The sequence below is a fragment of the Coptis chinensis genome, chromosome 3 (assembly GCF_015680905.1).
Source record: "Coptis chinensis isolate HL-2020 chromosome 3, ASM1568090v1, whole genome shotgun sequence".
In the NCBI taxonomy this organism is placed as follows: domain Eukaryota; kingdom Viridiplantae; phylum Streptophyta; class Magnoliopsida; order Ranunculales; family Ranunculaceae; genus Coptis; species Coptis chinensis.
In genome coordinates, this window is record NC_141458.1 from 61,391,266 (window position 1) to 61,409,764 (window position 18,499).

The window sequence follows — 18,499 nt, forward strand, 5'->3', positions numbered from 1 at the left end:
ATGTCAAGACAAAAACCACTCTGATTTTTTCGCTCAAGTTTCACTACTCCAGTGTGTAGTGGGCACACTTTACCTTACAATCTCAATGACACACAAGGAAGTCGGAGTCAATCAAACACATCTGCCACTTACTATTACACTAACCTATTCTTAATTGAGCTAGAGGTCTTTATTAGGTGTTGCGGGGATTAGGAGATGGTTTAAGAAGGAAGGAAATGGATATTCAAAAAGGACAAGTCTGAGATAATAGAGTCTTCATATTATGTAACTAGAGAAAACCTTGTTCTTTACTTTTGCTTCTACACTTTGTTTCCATCCTTAGCCATATTTTTCTTTTTCTTTGGCTTTTGACTCCATTGATTATATTTTTGGAGTTCTAACTCTTTATTTTCTTTTATTTATTTATTTTTTATTTTTATTTGGATGAAAACTTTCTTTTCTTATTTGAAGCGACTAACAAATTCTTGATTTCAAAGGCCTTTCTCTTTTCTATTCTTCATCTCTATTCTCAGACTCATTCAAAGAATGGGTAGGCTAATTTTTATTTTTATTTTGTTTTGTGAAAGGGTAAAGGAATTGTGGTTTATGAAAGGCTATAGAAAGGCTCAGAGGGGCGACTAGCGGAAAATAATTTCATAAGATTTGAATTTCTGGCTATATCGATCCAAAAAGGGCCTAAATTCTCGCTTAGGATATGGTATAATGATCAAGCAAGTGGACGTGTGATTTCTCTATCTGGATTTTACTACTCCCTTGTGTCATTTCTCAAATGTTTCACTCATAGATTTTAGGCTATATTCTCACAGGATTTGTAGAATAAGTACTCTAGCCTAGATTTCAGAAACTTACTACCAAACAATCATAGATACTCATGTAATATATTTATAGATAGATGTAAAGATTATTACCTATATATTAACCTAAGTTTCTAAAACTATTCTAATGCAAAAGCTACGTGAGACTTCTAAATTATTAAGAGCATAAAGAAAGAAAATAATACCAATATTCCTAAGTGTATATCATAACTTTTTATTTATATTTTTAATTTTTTCAAATTTTTACTAGAAAACAAGTGCATATTATACATATCTATATCCTAACAGATGTCTTAATTACACGTGTTTCTATGCCCACCCCCAAACAAGAAACATACTTTGTCCTCAAAGTATTTAAATAAAAATGGTAGAAAAATACCATGGAAATGCGTGAAATTCTAGAACATCTACAAAACAAGGTTAAAACATGCTAATATAGAAAATAAAAACTGACGCAACTCTATAAGTGTTCCACCCGTTATGGGGTTAATGAGAAATAAATTGCTTGGGACATAAGCAGACACTAACTGAAATAAAAACTAACATTAACTCCTCGTTTAAGCATTTTCCTCCTCATCCTTAATAAAGAAATGAGGTTCCTTCGCATCCTGCCACGCCATGGTAATTTGCCAGGCTTCACACCACTTATCATCTACAATAGCTAACCTGTCAAGCACCACTTGGTCGGATGGGGTGTAAAGTGCAACATGATGAGGTTGTATCCTCCACCCTTGCCAAGTCATTTCACGAAACGATCGAATAATACAATTGGTGGGTCTCACAATGTCGACCCCAACCCAATCAGTGGAATGGGCACAAAAAATAGGGAAGAAATATAGCATAATACGACAAATTAAAACAGGCATAAGAAGGTACTTATGCCCCTTGCTATGGGCTCGGGCTAAAATAGACATTAGGGTCTGGGGAATATCATAGAGTGTACGTCCCCCAGCTAAGGCAAGGAAAATATCACAAGTTTCATCATTCACAAAAGAATAACGCCATTCCCCTCTAATGTTTAGCATGATCCAAAACATAACAGTGTCCAAGTTCATAGACAGGCTACCAAGGGCGACGTTATAATCCCCTTGGTCCTCTATCCTAAAGATTCCTGCCTTGTAATGCTCATGCAAATCAGCATAGTTATACATGTACATATTATCTACCAAATAGGCTCAGGAGTCTTGTATTTCGGTGGGCATAACAAGTCCAAGCACAAAGGCTAGCAAGAACCTGGAAATTTCCATTGGTTCATCCCCGATGGTGATGGAGAACACTTGTTCTCCATCTGGTCTATCAAAGAACTTACAATTATCATAAAAATAATATGTAAGTGCGGGAGAATAAAATTCATCAGGACTTACCAATAGTTGCTCCCAGCCTGCTAGAATGATCACTTCACGAAACCACGCATCATAGGTGTCACTTTGGAACAAGTCTTCAAAAGACTGTTCTGGTATGATACGAGGGAATGTCATCCCCAATAAACTCGCTGGAATACCTGCAAAGGATCCTGTAATAACCCACAAAAAATTGGATTTTTTCGTGCCCACGGGGTCAGGGCGCAACCTATGCCTGGGATGGGTGCGGGGTGCGCTCTGGTGAATTTCGAGTTCCAGGCACTTGGGCGCAAGGTGCACTCACTTTTTGCCTGGGATGGGCGCGGGTCGCTCTCAGGACGAAAACTGGAATTCTAGTGTTTTGGGCGTAGGTCGCACTCAGCTCTGGGCTTGGTAGGGCGCGGGTCGCGCTCTAATGAAATTCTGGCTGACAGTGTCTAGGGCGCAGGTGCGCTCGAAGTTGCTGAGTTGCTAAAATGGAGAAGAAAAATTGGAAACGTGAGAGATGAAAGTGAGGTGTAGTGTGAGTTGTGAGTGTAGAATGAAGGAAGTTTATATAGGTTTTGATCTTCCAAAACAAATCGGCAAGTTGCCAAAAAGTTTTAAGGCAATTGCCGGAAACAAAATATTTCCAAAACCGAAAACGGAAACAACCCATATTCTTGATTCTAAAACAACCCTAATATCTTTTAGATTTAATTTAGAATAGTAACTTCTAAACTCTTTAAGATTTCATGCTATCACAACATCTAATCATAGGTATGCCCATATCGGCAATATTCTCTACCATCCCTCCAGAACAACTTCTAAAAGTGAGGATCATATAACAAATCATGTTCTAGTAAATAATACCACCCCCAAACAATTCGAGAAGGTGGGATTAACAATAAAATGAAAGCACAATTTGAAAAACCAAATTATATTAAAATTGAAATTCAAATACAATTAACTACCGAATTCAAATTTAACTACTGAATTTAAAAAAAATTAATATCCAGACTAATAAAAACAATAAAAACAATTAAATAACATCGAAATAACATATTTTTAGAAAACCTAGCCACATGATGAAGATGGACCCTGAGATGGAGATTGGGCATCGGATGAAGATGGGGCCTGAGATGAAGAAGGGCCCGAGGCATCCGTCCTTTGACGACGACGCTCATGCTTCTCAGACTCATCGGAAATAGAAACCTCCAGGGGTGGTATGCGTCGTAGAATCTCTACTTGGAACAAGCGTTGTGCTTCCATTGCTGCCTTCATTTCTGACTTCAACTCTTTATATTGCGCATCGTGACGCGGAAGGAGTGTTCCCTTGTTATACAAGAGATCATCCTGACCCTTTTCGAGGTTTTCAAAACTCGTCTGAAGGTATTTTGTTTCATTTGAATTTTAATTTGCCTATCTTATATATCTTCACAAATAGCATAAATGCAACGCACGCCAGTATGCGACACTGACATGCGTTCTGAATCAGACGTACACCTCTCCAAGGCATCTTCATCCAAACATGTCATGTCCTCCATTTCCTCATCCGAATCAACCATCCTGTCCTCCGGCAACATCCAAGTCTTTTGGATGCACTCCGTATAAATAGTTTCATTTGAATGGAATTTCAACATAGTCCGCTCAGTTCTTGGTTTCCCCTCCTAAGACAACATTATCTTCGTAATTAAACCAGGAAATGGTGCAATACTCTTCCCAACTCCTCTAATCATATTTATCAAAAACTCGAGGATACAGAATTCATACCTCTTCTCTTGCAATATCCAGATAACGTGCAGACATGTCAAACCGATGTCGCTCACTTTCTCCTTCCCAATGACGTTCTTACCAATCCACTGAGCTCCAGCTAGTTGGTTGGTTCGCATAGATGACTGTCGAGCACAATGAGAATTTGGATTGTATTGACCCTCCATGAGAGTGTCATTCATCAATGTAGGAACTCCAGTATACTGTGATTCCTGCATGGTGGCATCGAGGTGGCGTTCAGGCGTAATGCCTAAAATCTCAGCCAACTTCTCTCTCGATAATTCTCTCCTAGTCTCAGTCACCTTCATGAAAATTTTATGACCATCCAACTCTCTCTTCTTATAAACTTTTTCCACTAAATCGGAGTGGTAAAAATCATTTGTCGAGTACCACAACCTATTCCAATTCCTCCTAATCATCTCGTCACTGTAAAACGGTGCGAAGCAGTCTGCCGTAAAAGCTTGTTCCGGCAGAATTCTTCGTCTTAGAGCCATTGAAAGTTTTGAAAGGATTTGAGGGTTTGTAGAAGGTGTAGGAAACAAGGTGAAATAACCTTACAAAAAAAAAATGATGGTGGTGGCGCGTGGGTGGCGCGACAGTTCCAATTTTGTTGATTTTTCAAATTTTTCTAATGTTTTTGGGGGTGGAAATTGGTGGGAGAATGATTTGGAGAAGAAAATATGTTTTGGAAATGAACTTGGGCGTGGGCTAAGTTAGGGTTTTTTTTTTTTTTTTTTTTTTTTTTTGTTTTGTTTTGTTTAAAGCTTGTTAATGGTAGTGGTGGGAGATGGAATCGCGAACTATTGGTTTGAAGGAAAGGGACGCATGTGCGTGCGAGTTTGGGCCCAACCCCAATTTGATTTTTCGATTTTTGTCGAGTTTTCGCGCAACTTCAAACTAAAATTGCCGCTTCGTTACCGGTCCGATTTTTGCGAATGAGCTATGGAAATGATCAGGAGAGAATTTCCAATCCAATGATCTATAAAACACTCTATTACGACCGTGGATGACATATAAGAAGATAGAAAATGCCTTGTAGTGCGTGCATAATGTAAATTATGCGAACGAATGAAATCTAATTTCATAGAGAATGTCAACCCGAATCGAAATACAATAAAATGGTCTAAGCAACTCAAATGGCCAGTTGAACAATCCAGTATGGAAAACGAACACTCCACCCCCAAACAAATTTTTGGCAACGAAGTTTAGAAAATTTGTTTTGAAAGCGGGTCTTTTAAAGTAAGATTCCTGAGATTTCCTAAATTGCTATTTTTATGATTTTAACAATTTTTATTTTTTATGAATAAGATTTAATATAAGAAAAACAATAAAGCAATAAAAGCATAATACACACAATAGAGGAACATGACTCAAAATCCGAGAAAACATGCAAGAGTGGAAAATGTGAATTATGTTAACCGTGGACTTAGGATCCGATACTTACAGCCATACACTCTATAGAGAGGGCCCGGTAACCTGAATGGTGTACTTACCAATGTATGGAATTGTAAGAAAGTACACCAAACAACAGAATGAGTCGTTTATAGTCAGATACTCGAGACTTTAACAAATAACTGGATATATACATATACCCTGCAGTTTTCCATATATCAACAACCTAAAGAGTTGTGGGTCTTCCCATAAATAAATAATATGGAATGCACCCCCAAACAGAATCAAACACTAAGATTTTCTACGACGCAACTTAGTAAAATAGAAACGAAGTCTGATAGATCTAGAACATAACCACGCATGCACCTTCTTTTTCATCTTTGAACGAGAGGGTGTCCAAGTGAATGATCGTGAGAAAATGGATGTTTGTGGAAGATATGGTGGATATGGATGAATTTTAGACGTAAGGAATGGAAGAAATGAGAATGTGGGTTTGGTACAAAACTCATTCATGGTGTAGGTGGGAACTATCTCAATTCTAAAAATGAAGGTGTCAAGTGTCTTTCCCTTGGGAATTATTTTTGTATTAAGATGATTTAGAAAATCATTAAGTACAGAAGAAACAAAAGGGTCAAGCGCAAACTCCAAGTTCCTTTGAAAAGGTGGAAAGTGGGGAAAATTGGTGATGGAAGATGAATGAGTGTCAGCTAGAGCTCTTAGGTCTAGATCATTAGAAGCCTTGAGATATGCCAGACATTCCTTAATAGGTGGTGCAAAAGAATCACTGGGATAGAGGGTGAAAAATTCATCTTCCATCATAGCGTCAAGGGATAAATGGATGTTGGCAGGGTGGGACTCGCGAAGGTGGCAGGGAAGAGTTGCAAAAGAGTTGAAGGAAATCTTCCCTAATTTTCTCTATGTCCAAGGAGTATTTGTCGAAGTTGGAACTTCCAATGGAAAGGAATTTGTGCATCTGGTCATCCGAAAACGTGGTTTTGAAATAATCATGAGCTAAACTCTCGATCATGCTAACCTCTCCATCGATTTTCGTATCAGGAAACTATTTAATTGTTTTAAAAACATTAACCTCAACGGAAAGATGGCCAAAGGATAAGGACATCGAACCGTCACTGCAGTTTATAAGCGCATTGGCAGTTGCCAAGAAAAGGCGCCCTAAAATGATCGGAACAGAGTCGTTAGCAACTTCTGTATCGAGGATAACAAAATCCGTAGGATAGTAGAAATCCTAAACCTTAATCAGCACGTTTTCAACTACACCCTTAGGATACTTGATTGACCTATCAGCTAATTGCAACGTTATTGTTGTAGGTTGCATCACTTGTAGACCTATTTGTTTATATAAATAATAAGGGAGTAAGTTAACACTCGCCCCCAGGTCTAGTAAAGTGGTCGTCTTGTGGGAATCTCCTAAGGTGCATTGTACAGTAGGATAACTAGGGTCCTTATACTTAACGATTCTATTGTGTTCCATTAAAGTTGGAAACTGTTCAGTTAAAAAGGCATATTTAGGAATATTTGTTTTACGCCTTTTAGTGCACAACTCTTTGAGAAACTTAGCATGGTGAGGTAATTTTTTAATTGCTTCCAGAAAAGGTAAGTTTATCGTTAGATTTTTAAAAACTTCCCTAATCTCGTCAAAATTTGTATCCTTGTTTAACATAACTAATTTATGAAGAAACGATGGTTTCTCTCTATATTTAGCATATGGATCAACAGGATGGTTAACCTTGCTTTTCTGTTTCTTAGGCTGTGGTTTAACTGGTACCTTTACAGGGGTAGGATATTTAGTTTCTGTTTCGGTATCTAGTGTAATATCTGGTGTAAGGACTATTGGTGGTGTAACTATAGACATTGTTACTTTGTTATCCACCATTCTACTTGAACGGAGAGTGGTGATGGAATTTATCTCACCTACGTTTGCATTTTCGTTACTAGTATTACCGTTTACCTCAAAGGCTGTGTTTGGTGTTTTAAGATTAGGTATCGCTTGTCCTAGAAACACACCTTTGGGTTGTACTTTCTCTTGAGCTAACTGCTATAAGGAAAGTTGGATGGCTTGTAAAATCTATTGTTAAGATTGCATAAAGGTATCGAAACGATCCGGTTGTGGAGTAGTATTTGCTACTGGTTGTGTGATAGGAACTATGTCACGTTGATTATTAATGGGTGAATTTTGGTAGTTATTATTTACCGGAACGATATCTCTATTAGTATTATAATTATTATTGTTATAATTATTATAATTACCCTGACCTTGTCCTTGTCGTGGTTGAGCTTGGTTGTTATAATTATAATTACCCTGACCTTGTCCTTGCCTTGGTAGACCTTGGTTGGAATTGTTTGTTGGCTTAACATTTGGGTTAAACAACCTTGGAGGTTGTTGATTATTTCGCCAACCGAAGTTGGGGTTTTGTTGCCAAGCTGTGTTAGGTTCGCTATTAATGGAACAAACATTAACTTGTTGTGATTGTTGTTGTTCATAGGCGAGAGGACAATAGGAGTCGGGATGCTCTAGACTCAAATAGAAATTACATGGATTGGTGTTGACATTCATGATGGGAATAGACTATTGTTGAATAGAAATAGCCTCTACCTTTTTAGTGAGAGATTCGATTAAATTTTTAAGTTCCGGATCGGGTTTCATCTAAAACATACCGGCGGCCTTAACTATTGTAGAAGAACTAGTGGAACGGGAGGTATCATCACTACCCCCCAGTTATTATCACGCTTAGTTTGATCTTCTAAAAATTTATAAGCCTCTGAGGCTCCCTTACTTAGGAAACTACCCCCATTCATTATGTCAAGGACTTCTTTATGGTGGTGTAGAAGTCCTTTGAAAAAGGCACGAACTAACGTGTCTTTCACTAGTTTATGGTGTGGACACTCTATAAGAAGATCGGTGAAATGATTCCAAGCCTCCGAAAATGATTCATGAGGATTCTGTCGAAAGAAATGAATCTTGGAAAGAATTTCATCTGTCTTCAGTGGTGGGTAAAAATATTCCATAAATAGTTGAACAAGTTTAACCCACGAGTCCATAGAATTAGGCGCTTGGGCAGTTAACCAAGACGCCGCCTTATCGGCTAAAGTGAAAGGAAATACCCTCAGTTTAATTTGTTCAGCACAAACCATAGGATGGTGGAATGTAGTAAGGACTTGCTCAATCCTACGCATGTGCTGATAAGGCTTTTCATGGTCTAACCCATGAAAAACGGGTAACAAATTAAATATATTTGGGGGGATTCGGAAATCCCCCACTGGGTCTGATAGAACAATGCAAGATTTAGAGCTATCGTTCAAGGCTTTGTAAAAGTTAGAGAGAGGAGACTCTTTTTCTTCAGCCATTATTTCAGGTGGTGTGTGTGGTATATTAGCTAGAGGTGTAGTGAGTGATATACTAGAAAGGCGTGTTTGTTGACGTTGCTGGTTGATTATGTTAGGCGTTTTTCTTCAGCCTGACCTTAATCTCATGCAAGGTTAAGACCAATCTTAACGAAACACAACAGCACTCCAAACAATCCCGATATGCTAGTATGAACCTCTAACAGGAGATGCGAAGTGTGGAAGAAAAGAGTACCTGAATGCCTCCTTGCTTCGCTTATGAATAGCGTCTTATTTACGCGTGCTCAGTGTGTATAACAAGTTAGAACACTGAAAACCTTGAAAGAAATGGAAGTTTGAAACAAACCTGTGGAAATTGAGCAGTTTCAGCAGAGGGCGCAGGTCGCGCTCAGAATTAGCCTAAGTAGGGCCCGGGTGGCGCTCATGTCAAGCTGGAGTTCCAGGCATTTGGGCGCGGGGGGCACTCGTGTTTTGCCTTGGTAAGGCACAGGTCGGGCTCAGCCAAAAAGTGGAGTTCTAGGCGTTTGGGCGCGGGTGGCACTCCAATTTAGCTTGCCCAGGGCGCGGGTTGCGCTCCGTGTAATTCTGCGAGGAAAATTTTCAGTGTTGAAACGGACAACCACAGTGAGAATCAAACAAGGGTGGGTGGGTTATGGGACTTTGGAAAACTAACAATTCTAAAGAAAACAATACTAAAGGGAACTAAGATGGCAACGGCGCCATTCGATAAACGTAAAAAGATTAACTCTTACTCACAAATAAAAGATAAACTTTTCAACGTAAGTAGAAGTAAAACTTTTACGAATACTATTTATCAAAGATTTCTACTCTCGATAGTATTGAAATAGAGTTGGAATAGAAGATTTGTTCCACTCCTAGTTCTTTAGCATTCAATGTTTTCTAATATTGCGAATCTATCCATAGTCTAATGAGAGTAATGGTGGAATTATACTACGATGCAAATTAAATAACAAGATACTAACTATAATGATTCAACTATGAAATGCTACGGAATACTAAGGTTTGAATCTAGATAAAGAATTAGGGGGAATTGAATCCACCTTAACTCGACTTAATCAACTAACATAGATTCGTCGTGATCCAATTTCAATGTTTCACATATCAAAAATGGTAATTTTAATCCCTAATTATACATGGCATCTTTACCAATTTATAACTAGCATGTGAAGCAACCAAACCCATTCTCATGGTGAACTAATCACTTTCTCGAATTGAATAGATTATCACGACGATTTCTAAGTTAACAAGGATCAAGCTTCATCAACGCTTCTTCAACCCCCTCTAATGGAGGTTTAGCCTAGAATTATTATGCTATCATTTCCATATGAAATTGAATAAGACATAATGTAAATATTCTAACTTTATTAAATTTAACTAAACAATAATTGGAATCTAAATTAACAACTAAGAAATCATTAACAAACAAGAATTGAAATTCACACCATTGGTTTAACAATGGGGACCATGTTTTGGGCGACTGGATGTCATATATCTTAAGTAGTGTAATGATCCTGTAGTCCAAGTTTTTGCCACTTTTAGTTAAAAGAAAAGTTGGTGGAAAACTCCTATCGTTTCAAACCTCATCTTTCCTTCCCTTTTAGGCAAAATCCTCCACTGCAATACAGTGAGAGTTCTAAAAGGTTGGGTAATCGTCTACGTATCATCATATTTAAGTCTTAACTCCCCTTCAGGTAAAATCCTTTACTGTTCACAGTAGAAGTTCTGAAGTGGGAAATCCATTTTTTTCATTCTCTATGCCCTCTTCATGTTTGGGTAAAATCCTACATTGATAACAGTGTTAGTTCCAAACCAGGAAGAGAGAACTCACGGATATATCTGAATTTGAAATACAACGAGTTGTGGCAAGTATTAAAGCGGTGTCGTTGGAGAAACAAGTTAGGATTGAGGAACGTGAACAGGTTGCGAAGGTAACCAGTAGTCGATCTCTATCCTATGCAGAGGCAGCGAAACAAACAAACCTTCCCCCGGTGGAATGTCATGAACTTCCTATGCCGGAAAAGATGGGTGAATATCCAGCCATCACCATTCCGGAGAGAGTTTATGAAAAGGGAATGCTATACTATAAACATTGTTTGGTGGGTAGAATCGACCTACAGAAGATCCCAATCGAAAGAGTTCGAATCCTAACAAAGAAAATCTGGCAACCAACAGGGGATTGGCTTATCACTCCAATTGGCAAGGGATATATATTTCTGAAATTCTCTAATGCAGAGGATCTAAATAGGGTGTGGTCAAAAGGAGCATGGGACTTTGAGAAAAATGTGATGTGCATTAGTCAATGGACTCCGAATTTCAGCCCAGAAAGCCAGAGACAATCTCACGCATTGGTCTAGATCAGACTACCAGGGCTTAGTCAGGAATTTTGGGAACCTGAAGCGTTGATGTCAATTGCTAGAGGTGTGGGATACCCAATGCAAATAGACGAGGGAACTCTTAACAGGGATTACGGGTATTATGTTAGAATCCTAGTGGATGTGGATCTATCAGAAGCAATACCGGACCAAATATATGTTAAGACCAAAAAGGTGCAATTCTGGCAGTCTGTAGAGGTTGGGAAGCTTCCCAAAATGTGCACACATTGCAAGATAGTTGGCCACTTGGTCACAGAATGTCGGAAACTAAAAGGGGCTATGAATAAGGACAAAGAGGTTATAACTGACTCCACTCCCCCAGCGGAATGTGGAGCGGCAAAAGTTCGAAGGAAAAGAGGGAGGCAACAGAAACAAGGAGAATCCAGTAAGCAAGGTGAAGCAATCTGGATGCCAAACGAAGGAAACAAACTTTACGGAAACTTCGGGTACAAAATAGATTTGCGGGGCTGGAAGTGGAGGAAATCCATGAGATGGCGCCTGGTGAGAATGGGGAAGAAACAGGAGATGTAGAAATCATGGGAACGAATGAAGTGCATGAACCAATCTCTGTAGAGGAACAGGAACCTATTGATGTCGAGGAACAGGAGCCTATCAATGTCGAGGAACAGGAGCAAAGTACTAGGCATGAAAATCAAGAGGACATGAGTGCGGAAGCACAGGGTGAACAGAACCATGAACAAGGGAATGCGAAGTCTGTTGCAAGAAAGGAAGTTCAGGAGGATGCACAAGAGGTGGAAGTAGGGACTCTGAGAAATACTAATACACAGGACAAAGATTCAGTGCCTACAGTTTCTATAGTCCAGGTGGAAGATACTAGGGCAGAAATAGAGGCAGAGAGAGTGTTGCAACTTATGGCACACAAGCAACACGATAGGGATGAAGATGATAAACCACCTGATCCAGAATCGACAAATTTTACAAGATGGGCTGATATAGTAGCATGGGTAGAGGAGGATCAAAATGGCGACCAAGATCAAGAGGAAAACTCTCAGGATTCGAAATATGGTAAACCAAAATGGCGGTACAACGAATGTAAAAAACCCCTGACCGGATCCGGATCAAGGTCAAGGTCTCGGACTGGAAGAAGGGAGAATTGATAAAGGTGTCTTTCACCATTTCCCACAATAAAACTTCTATATTCTCAATGAGGTGCATATTTTGGAATATTAGAGGAATTGCAAATGACAAGACCACGTAATCGTGCTCTCGAAGCTCATCAATAAATGGGATCCCGACATAGTTGGAATCGGCCGAACCTATGATAACTCCCGAGATATTTCAAGTGCTTATCTCCGTCTTTGGGAATGAGTGCTTCTTCTTACTTCAATGATAGACGAATAGTGTTCCAAACATCCGGCTTCTTTGGAAATCCACAATATCACTCCCACTCTTCTACGCCAGCCTTCTCAACAAATCACAGCCAGAGGTGGAGGGATGTCTAATTACTGATAGTACATGCCCACTTGCATATATGTTCGAGAAGACATCCGTGGAATGAAATAAAGCAAATAAGTTCATTCAATCTGCCATGGCTTGTTCTAGGAGACTTTAATGGCTATTTGAGTATTTTGGAAAAATGTGGAGGAAATCGCCAACGGCAAAGCTTTGAATGATTTTCGAGATTGTATTAGTGAATCTCAGCTTATGGAGATCCCAAACACGGGATTAGTATATACTTGGTGGAACAAGCAAGTAGGCAGATTCAAAATCATGGGGAAACTAGATAGAATGTTATGCAATGCAGAGTGGTGCTCTAAATTTCAGGGATGGAATTACAAAGTAGGTAGTAGAATCTGCTCAGACCACTCTCCGATTATGGGATGCGGCGTCAATGTTCCAAGGCCCGGAAACATGCCTTTCAAATTTTTCAATATGTGGTGCACCGATCCTAATTTCAGAGACATTGTGAAAGCAAGCTGGGAAATTCCCATTTGGGGGCACTCAATATTTATTCCGACTTCGTAATTTAAAAGACTCAAGGCTACTCAAGAAATGGAACAAAGAAGTATTTGGGAACATTACTTCTAAAGTAGAAAAGGAATCAAAGAACCTGGAACGCATGCAAAACCAGTTCGAGACGGAAACAGTGACAGAGGAATTCATTGAGATGATGGTGGAACAGGAAAAGAAGGTGGAACTTCTTCTGCAACAAGAACAGATGTTTTGGAGACAGAAATCAAAAACTTAATGGGACAATGACAATGATCGCAGCACAAAATTCTTTCATGCTATGGTTAACAGAAACAAGAGCAAATCCTTAATTTCAGAAATGAAAAATGAGGATGGTTTCAAGTTGGATTCGCAAGAAGAGATTGGCAGATACATAATCAAGCATTACTCCGAAAAAATCAAAAGGGTGGAACACGAGATGGACTGGGAACTGATACAGGGCATGCCTAATATGATCTCGGAGGAAGAAAATGTAAATTTATCAAAGCACCCTACTGCAGAAGAAGTCAAGGCAGGAGTGTTCCACCTGAAGGCAGACAGCTCTCCTGGACCGGATGGCTTCAGTGGATACTTATTTCAGCATTGTTGGGACATAGTGGGTCATGACTTAGTAAGGGCAGTGCTATATTTCTTTCTAAAAGCTAGATTGCCCAATAGATTCAATGCCAATTTCATAGTGCTGATCCCGAAAGAAAAGAATGCCAATCAGCTCAATAAGTATAGACCGATATGCTTATCTAACTTTGTGTTCAAAGTTATTACCAAGATTTTGGCCAAGAGGTTGAGTCCAATTGTAGAAAGAAGCATCAGCAAGGAACAATATGGATTCATAGCTAACAGGAACTCTCAGCAAGCCATTGGACTAGCATCAGAAATGGTGAACGAACTGCAAACACCCAGATTTGGAGGTAGCATTGGCATCAAGCTTGATATATCACAGGCCTTCGATACCATCGATTGGAACTTTCTATGGGCAGTGTTACAGTAGGTCGGCTTCAGTGTGAAATGAATACAATGGCTAAAAGGAGCTTTTGCGAGCAATTCTATGTCAATCATGCTCAATGGAGGCCCTATTGGGCTTTTCTCTGCAGAAAGAGGTCTAAAGCAAGGCGACCCTCTATCTCCTATGCTCTTCGCATTTGCAGAGGACTGTCTCAGCAGAGGTATATCGAAAATGGTTCAAGATGGAAAAATACAGCATATGGTCAATGCCAAGTACTGCAGCCCTTTTCACCTTATGTTTGCGGATGACATTTTCTTATTCTGCAATGCTAATATGAAGTGTATTAAGAATATTTGGCGCTTCTAAACCCGATATCGACACTTCGGCGGTTAGTAAACAAGGGCAAATGCAAAATCTTTTTAGGCCCTATGACTCAAAGTAGGAGAGTGCGAATACAGGAGACTCTGGGAATAAATGAAGGTACTTTGCCAGAAAAATACCTTGGTGTCCCCCTCATTACTGGAAGAGTGACTAAAGCGGCTCTTGCACCTCTAGTGGACAGAATCAGAAGAAAGGCTTCAGGGTGGGCAGGAAAGATGCTATCTTTTCATGGCAGAGTGGTTCTAGCAAGACATGTGCTTAACAGCACCCCTGTCCACAACATAGCTATTTATAGATGGCCAAAATCAGTTCTGAAGGAATGTGAGAGCATCATCAGAAACTTCATCTGGAGTGGCAATCCAGCTAAGAGAAAAATAATAACAGTATCTTGGGATAAGACATGCAAACCGGTGGAGGAAGGCGGGCTGGGGATAAGACGATTGCAAGACATCAATCTTGCAATGCTCATGAAACAAGCTTGGTGTCTACTAACGTAAGACGGTGATCGGTCATCTTTTATGAAGGGCAAGTACACTAACAGAGTTGGGGGATGGTCCAACTACAAGTCATCAACAGTGTGGCTGGGAATACGTTGGGCCCTCACGGAAATGGCTCCTTTTCATGGATGGATAGTGGGCAATGGCAAGGATATAAACATATGGAGGGACAATTGGCTACTGAGGAAACCTATCTCATGATTTCTTCCGGGAGAGGACGAAAGGAGATTATGAAGCTTCAAGCTACTCTGGCTGATTGCATACATGAAGAGAATTGGCATTTTTCTAACAACATGGCTCAAGTGCTAAATCACATTGGCATGGAAGAGGCAGAAATTCAGCAGCCACATAGCACCCGAGAAGATGAAAGAATATGGATATCAACGCATAATGGACAATTCACTGTCTCGGCAGTGCATGAGGACATAAGAGCCAAGGCCCACAAGCTCGTATGGTGTAACTTCATATGGAGTGCACATATCTTACCAAGGACGCAAGGAATAGCGTGGAAGTTGGCTCATGGTGCCGCAAGAACAGATGAACAGCTAAAAAGAAGAAATTTCCAGCTGGCCTCGCGATGTAGCATCTGTCGGGAACAAGAGGAAACACTGGATCACCTTCTATTCCATTGCGAACTGGCAAAGCGGGTGTGGCAGTATGCAGGGCAGTGCTTCGATCTCACCCAGAGCATGGAATCTTTGAACAATATTCAGCAGCAAGGTAAGCACTACAGCTCATTGATTCTGGATATGTGGAAGGCATGCTCCCTGACCAGCCTAGTGAGTCTATGGAAGAATCGCAACAAGGTAATGTATGACAGCAAGAGTTCCAACTTCAGAGAAATCTGCTTCTTGGTTCGAAGGCAACAATAAGGGCTTATCATAAGTCCTCGGGACACATGAAGAACTCGATGAGAGATTTGAAGGTACTTCGAGCTTTCAAACTCAGCCACAAACTTCAAAAATCTCCAAAAATCTTCGAATGTTACTGGAATCTTCCCCCGCCTGGAGTATTAAAGATGAATGCAGATGGAAGTTCTAGGGGTAATCCGTATCTCTCGGGGTGGGGTCTTTGTTTATAGAGATCATAATGGGGCTTTCCTTGGGGCTGCAGCGGGGGATTAGGAGTTTCTACCAACTATATGGCGGAGACATATCGATTGTGGAAGGAGTCACAAAAAGCTATAGAAATGGGATGGAGGCATATATGGGTGGAATCGGACTCTTCCGCAAGATAGTCCAAGCTTTCCAACAAGGTAATATGCACCGGAGAGTCGTGGCACGATGGCAGCTATTGCAAAACGCAAGCAACATGGATTAATATCACCTCAACTGAGGGAAACTAATTTGGGAGCAGATTGTCGTGGCTAGACATGGAGCAGGGCTAACTAAAGGGCAAAGTGTATGGTGGCAGTCTCGACCTCCATTCGTGAGACATCTTGAGAACCAGAATACTACGTATTTTAGATTTACTCACTAAGAACTGTTGTAGTGAGAAGGGTACATGGTTGTTTTATCCTTCTTAGTCCAGTCATATCAGAATGTTCTTATTTTTTCTTCTTGTAACCTTTATTCTTTAAAGTTAATCAATTACCTTTTAGCAAAAAAAAAAAAAAAAAAATTAAATCTAAGCAATTTTAAATAACAAAATCAAAATTATCAAGAACTAACTATTTTATTTATCTAATGAATGATAAACAATGATTCCAATAACTAATATAAAATAAGGAATGAAACTAATTAATGGAATGAAAACTAATTAATTAACTAATTCAAAAACTCAAAACTAGATCTAGATTATTCTCTAATGGCTACCTTCTATCCTAAGCTAATTGATACTTAAGAGCTAAGTCTTGTGTGTGGAAATGGAGGAGACCAGATCCACATTTTCGTGCATGGGCAGAGGATCCATGTTTTGGGCCGGAAAATTGAGCTCAAAGCCCAATTTCTTCAGTCCACAGGGCCCTTTTCAGCTGGCTTTGACTTCAATAAGCTTTTCGTTCACTTCTTCTCCTCTGATTGGGTCAAGGTTTAGACCATTGGAAAACTCTTTCCGATCCGGTCATTTTGACATAAGGTACGCCCAATTTTGAGGCCTGAGTTTAAAGATACGGTCTTCAGAAGTTCTACTGACTTTGTGTGCTGTTTCTGCCTGCGTTGACTTTGACTTTTCATCTTTTAACAGGGCTTTGCAAAGGCTTTTTTCTCCTTGAATCTTGGTCTTTAATCATAGAACTTCTTAGCAACCAACCCTTGCTCATTTATCTCGCCAAAGTGGCATATTTCTACACATAATTGACTTCAATGCCTGAAATACATAAAAACACGTAATGTGCATTAAATCTTATTTATTACTCGCATAATTGGTCTAAAAGTTTTATTGTTAAGGGGTTAAAACTACATTTTTGGGCTCTTATCATCTACCCCTGTCTTAGATCCTTCTGACGCTCCACTTTCCGAGTTTGAAGACCTCTTACCTAAATAGTTTTTCACTACTTAAGAAGAGGCCCTTCCTGAATCCTTTTTGCCAATTCCTCCCAACCCCTGTGCTTAAGCCTCTTCCTGCTAAGTTGAAATATATCCAGCTTGATCCGGATGGTAGTCATCCGGTGATCATATCTTCTCAGTTATCTACTGATTAAGAGGGACACTTGATTAGGGTGATTAGGGAACATCGTTTTGCGATCGTTTGGTCCCTGGACAACATTAAAGGGATTGACCTTGGTGTATGCATGCATCGCATACATTTGGAGGATAATACGAAGACTTCATGCAAACATCAGCATTGCTTGAACCCTGCCATAAAAGAGGTGGTCAGGGAGGGAGTCTTAAGGTTACTAGATACGGGGATCATATATCCCATCTCCGATAGTGAATGGGTAAGTCTTATTCACGTAGTCCCTAAGAAATCGGGGGTTACCATTGTTCGTAATACTGCGGGTGAATATGTTTCCACGCGTGTTCCTATGAAATGGAGGATCTGTATTGATTACAGATGCTTAAATGCCATGAAACAAAAGGATCACTTTCCTTTACCCTTTATAGATCAGATGTTCAAACGTCTAGCTGGTCATGCTTATTATTGTTTTTAGATGGCTATTCTGGATATTTTCAGATCACTATCGATCCTGATGACCAAGATAAAACTACATTCACATGTCCTTTTGGAACATATGCATATAAATGGATGCCTTTTGGTTTCTGTAATGCTCCTAGTACCTTCCAGCGGTGTATCCTTCATATCTTTAGTGACATGGTGGAACGCTTTATGAAAGTTTTCATGGATGGTTTTTCTATTTATGGAGACTCTTTTAATGAGTGCCTGTCTAACCTTTCCCAGGTGTTGACACGATGTGAGAAGAAAAATCTGGTTTTAAATTGGGATAAAAATGTCATTTTATGGTAAAAAAAAGGGATAGTGTTAGGTCATATTGTATCTAGTGATGGCATAGAAGTATATAAGGCTAAATTAGATAAGATAGCGTCTTTACCTATACCACGGACTGTCCATGACATTAGAGCCTTTTTAGGCCTTGCAGGTTTCTATAAGCGTTTTATCAAGGATTTTTCGAAAATAGCTAGGCCTTTAACTAATCTGCTTTTAAAGGATGCCATCTATGATTTCAATTTTGACCGCAAACAGGCTTTTGAAA

General features: G+C 39.6%; 1 protein-coding gene across 1 annotated transcript; it reads left to right on the forward strand.

Annotated features, from left to right (window-relative positions):
* The first annotated feature begins 15,008 nt into the window (after nucleotides 1–15,008).
* LOC147510292 (uncharacterized) lies at nucleotides 15,009–15,719 on the forward strand. Its single transcript, XM_086598073.1, has one exon. It carries the CDS (start codon nucleotides 15,009–15,011, stop codon nucleotides 15,717–15,719), a length of 711 nt encoding a protein of 236 aa, XP_086454199.1.
* Nucleotides 15,720–18,499: the final 2,780 nt, after the last annotated feature.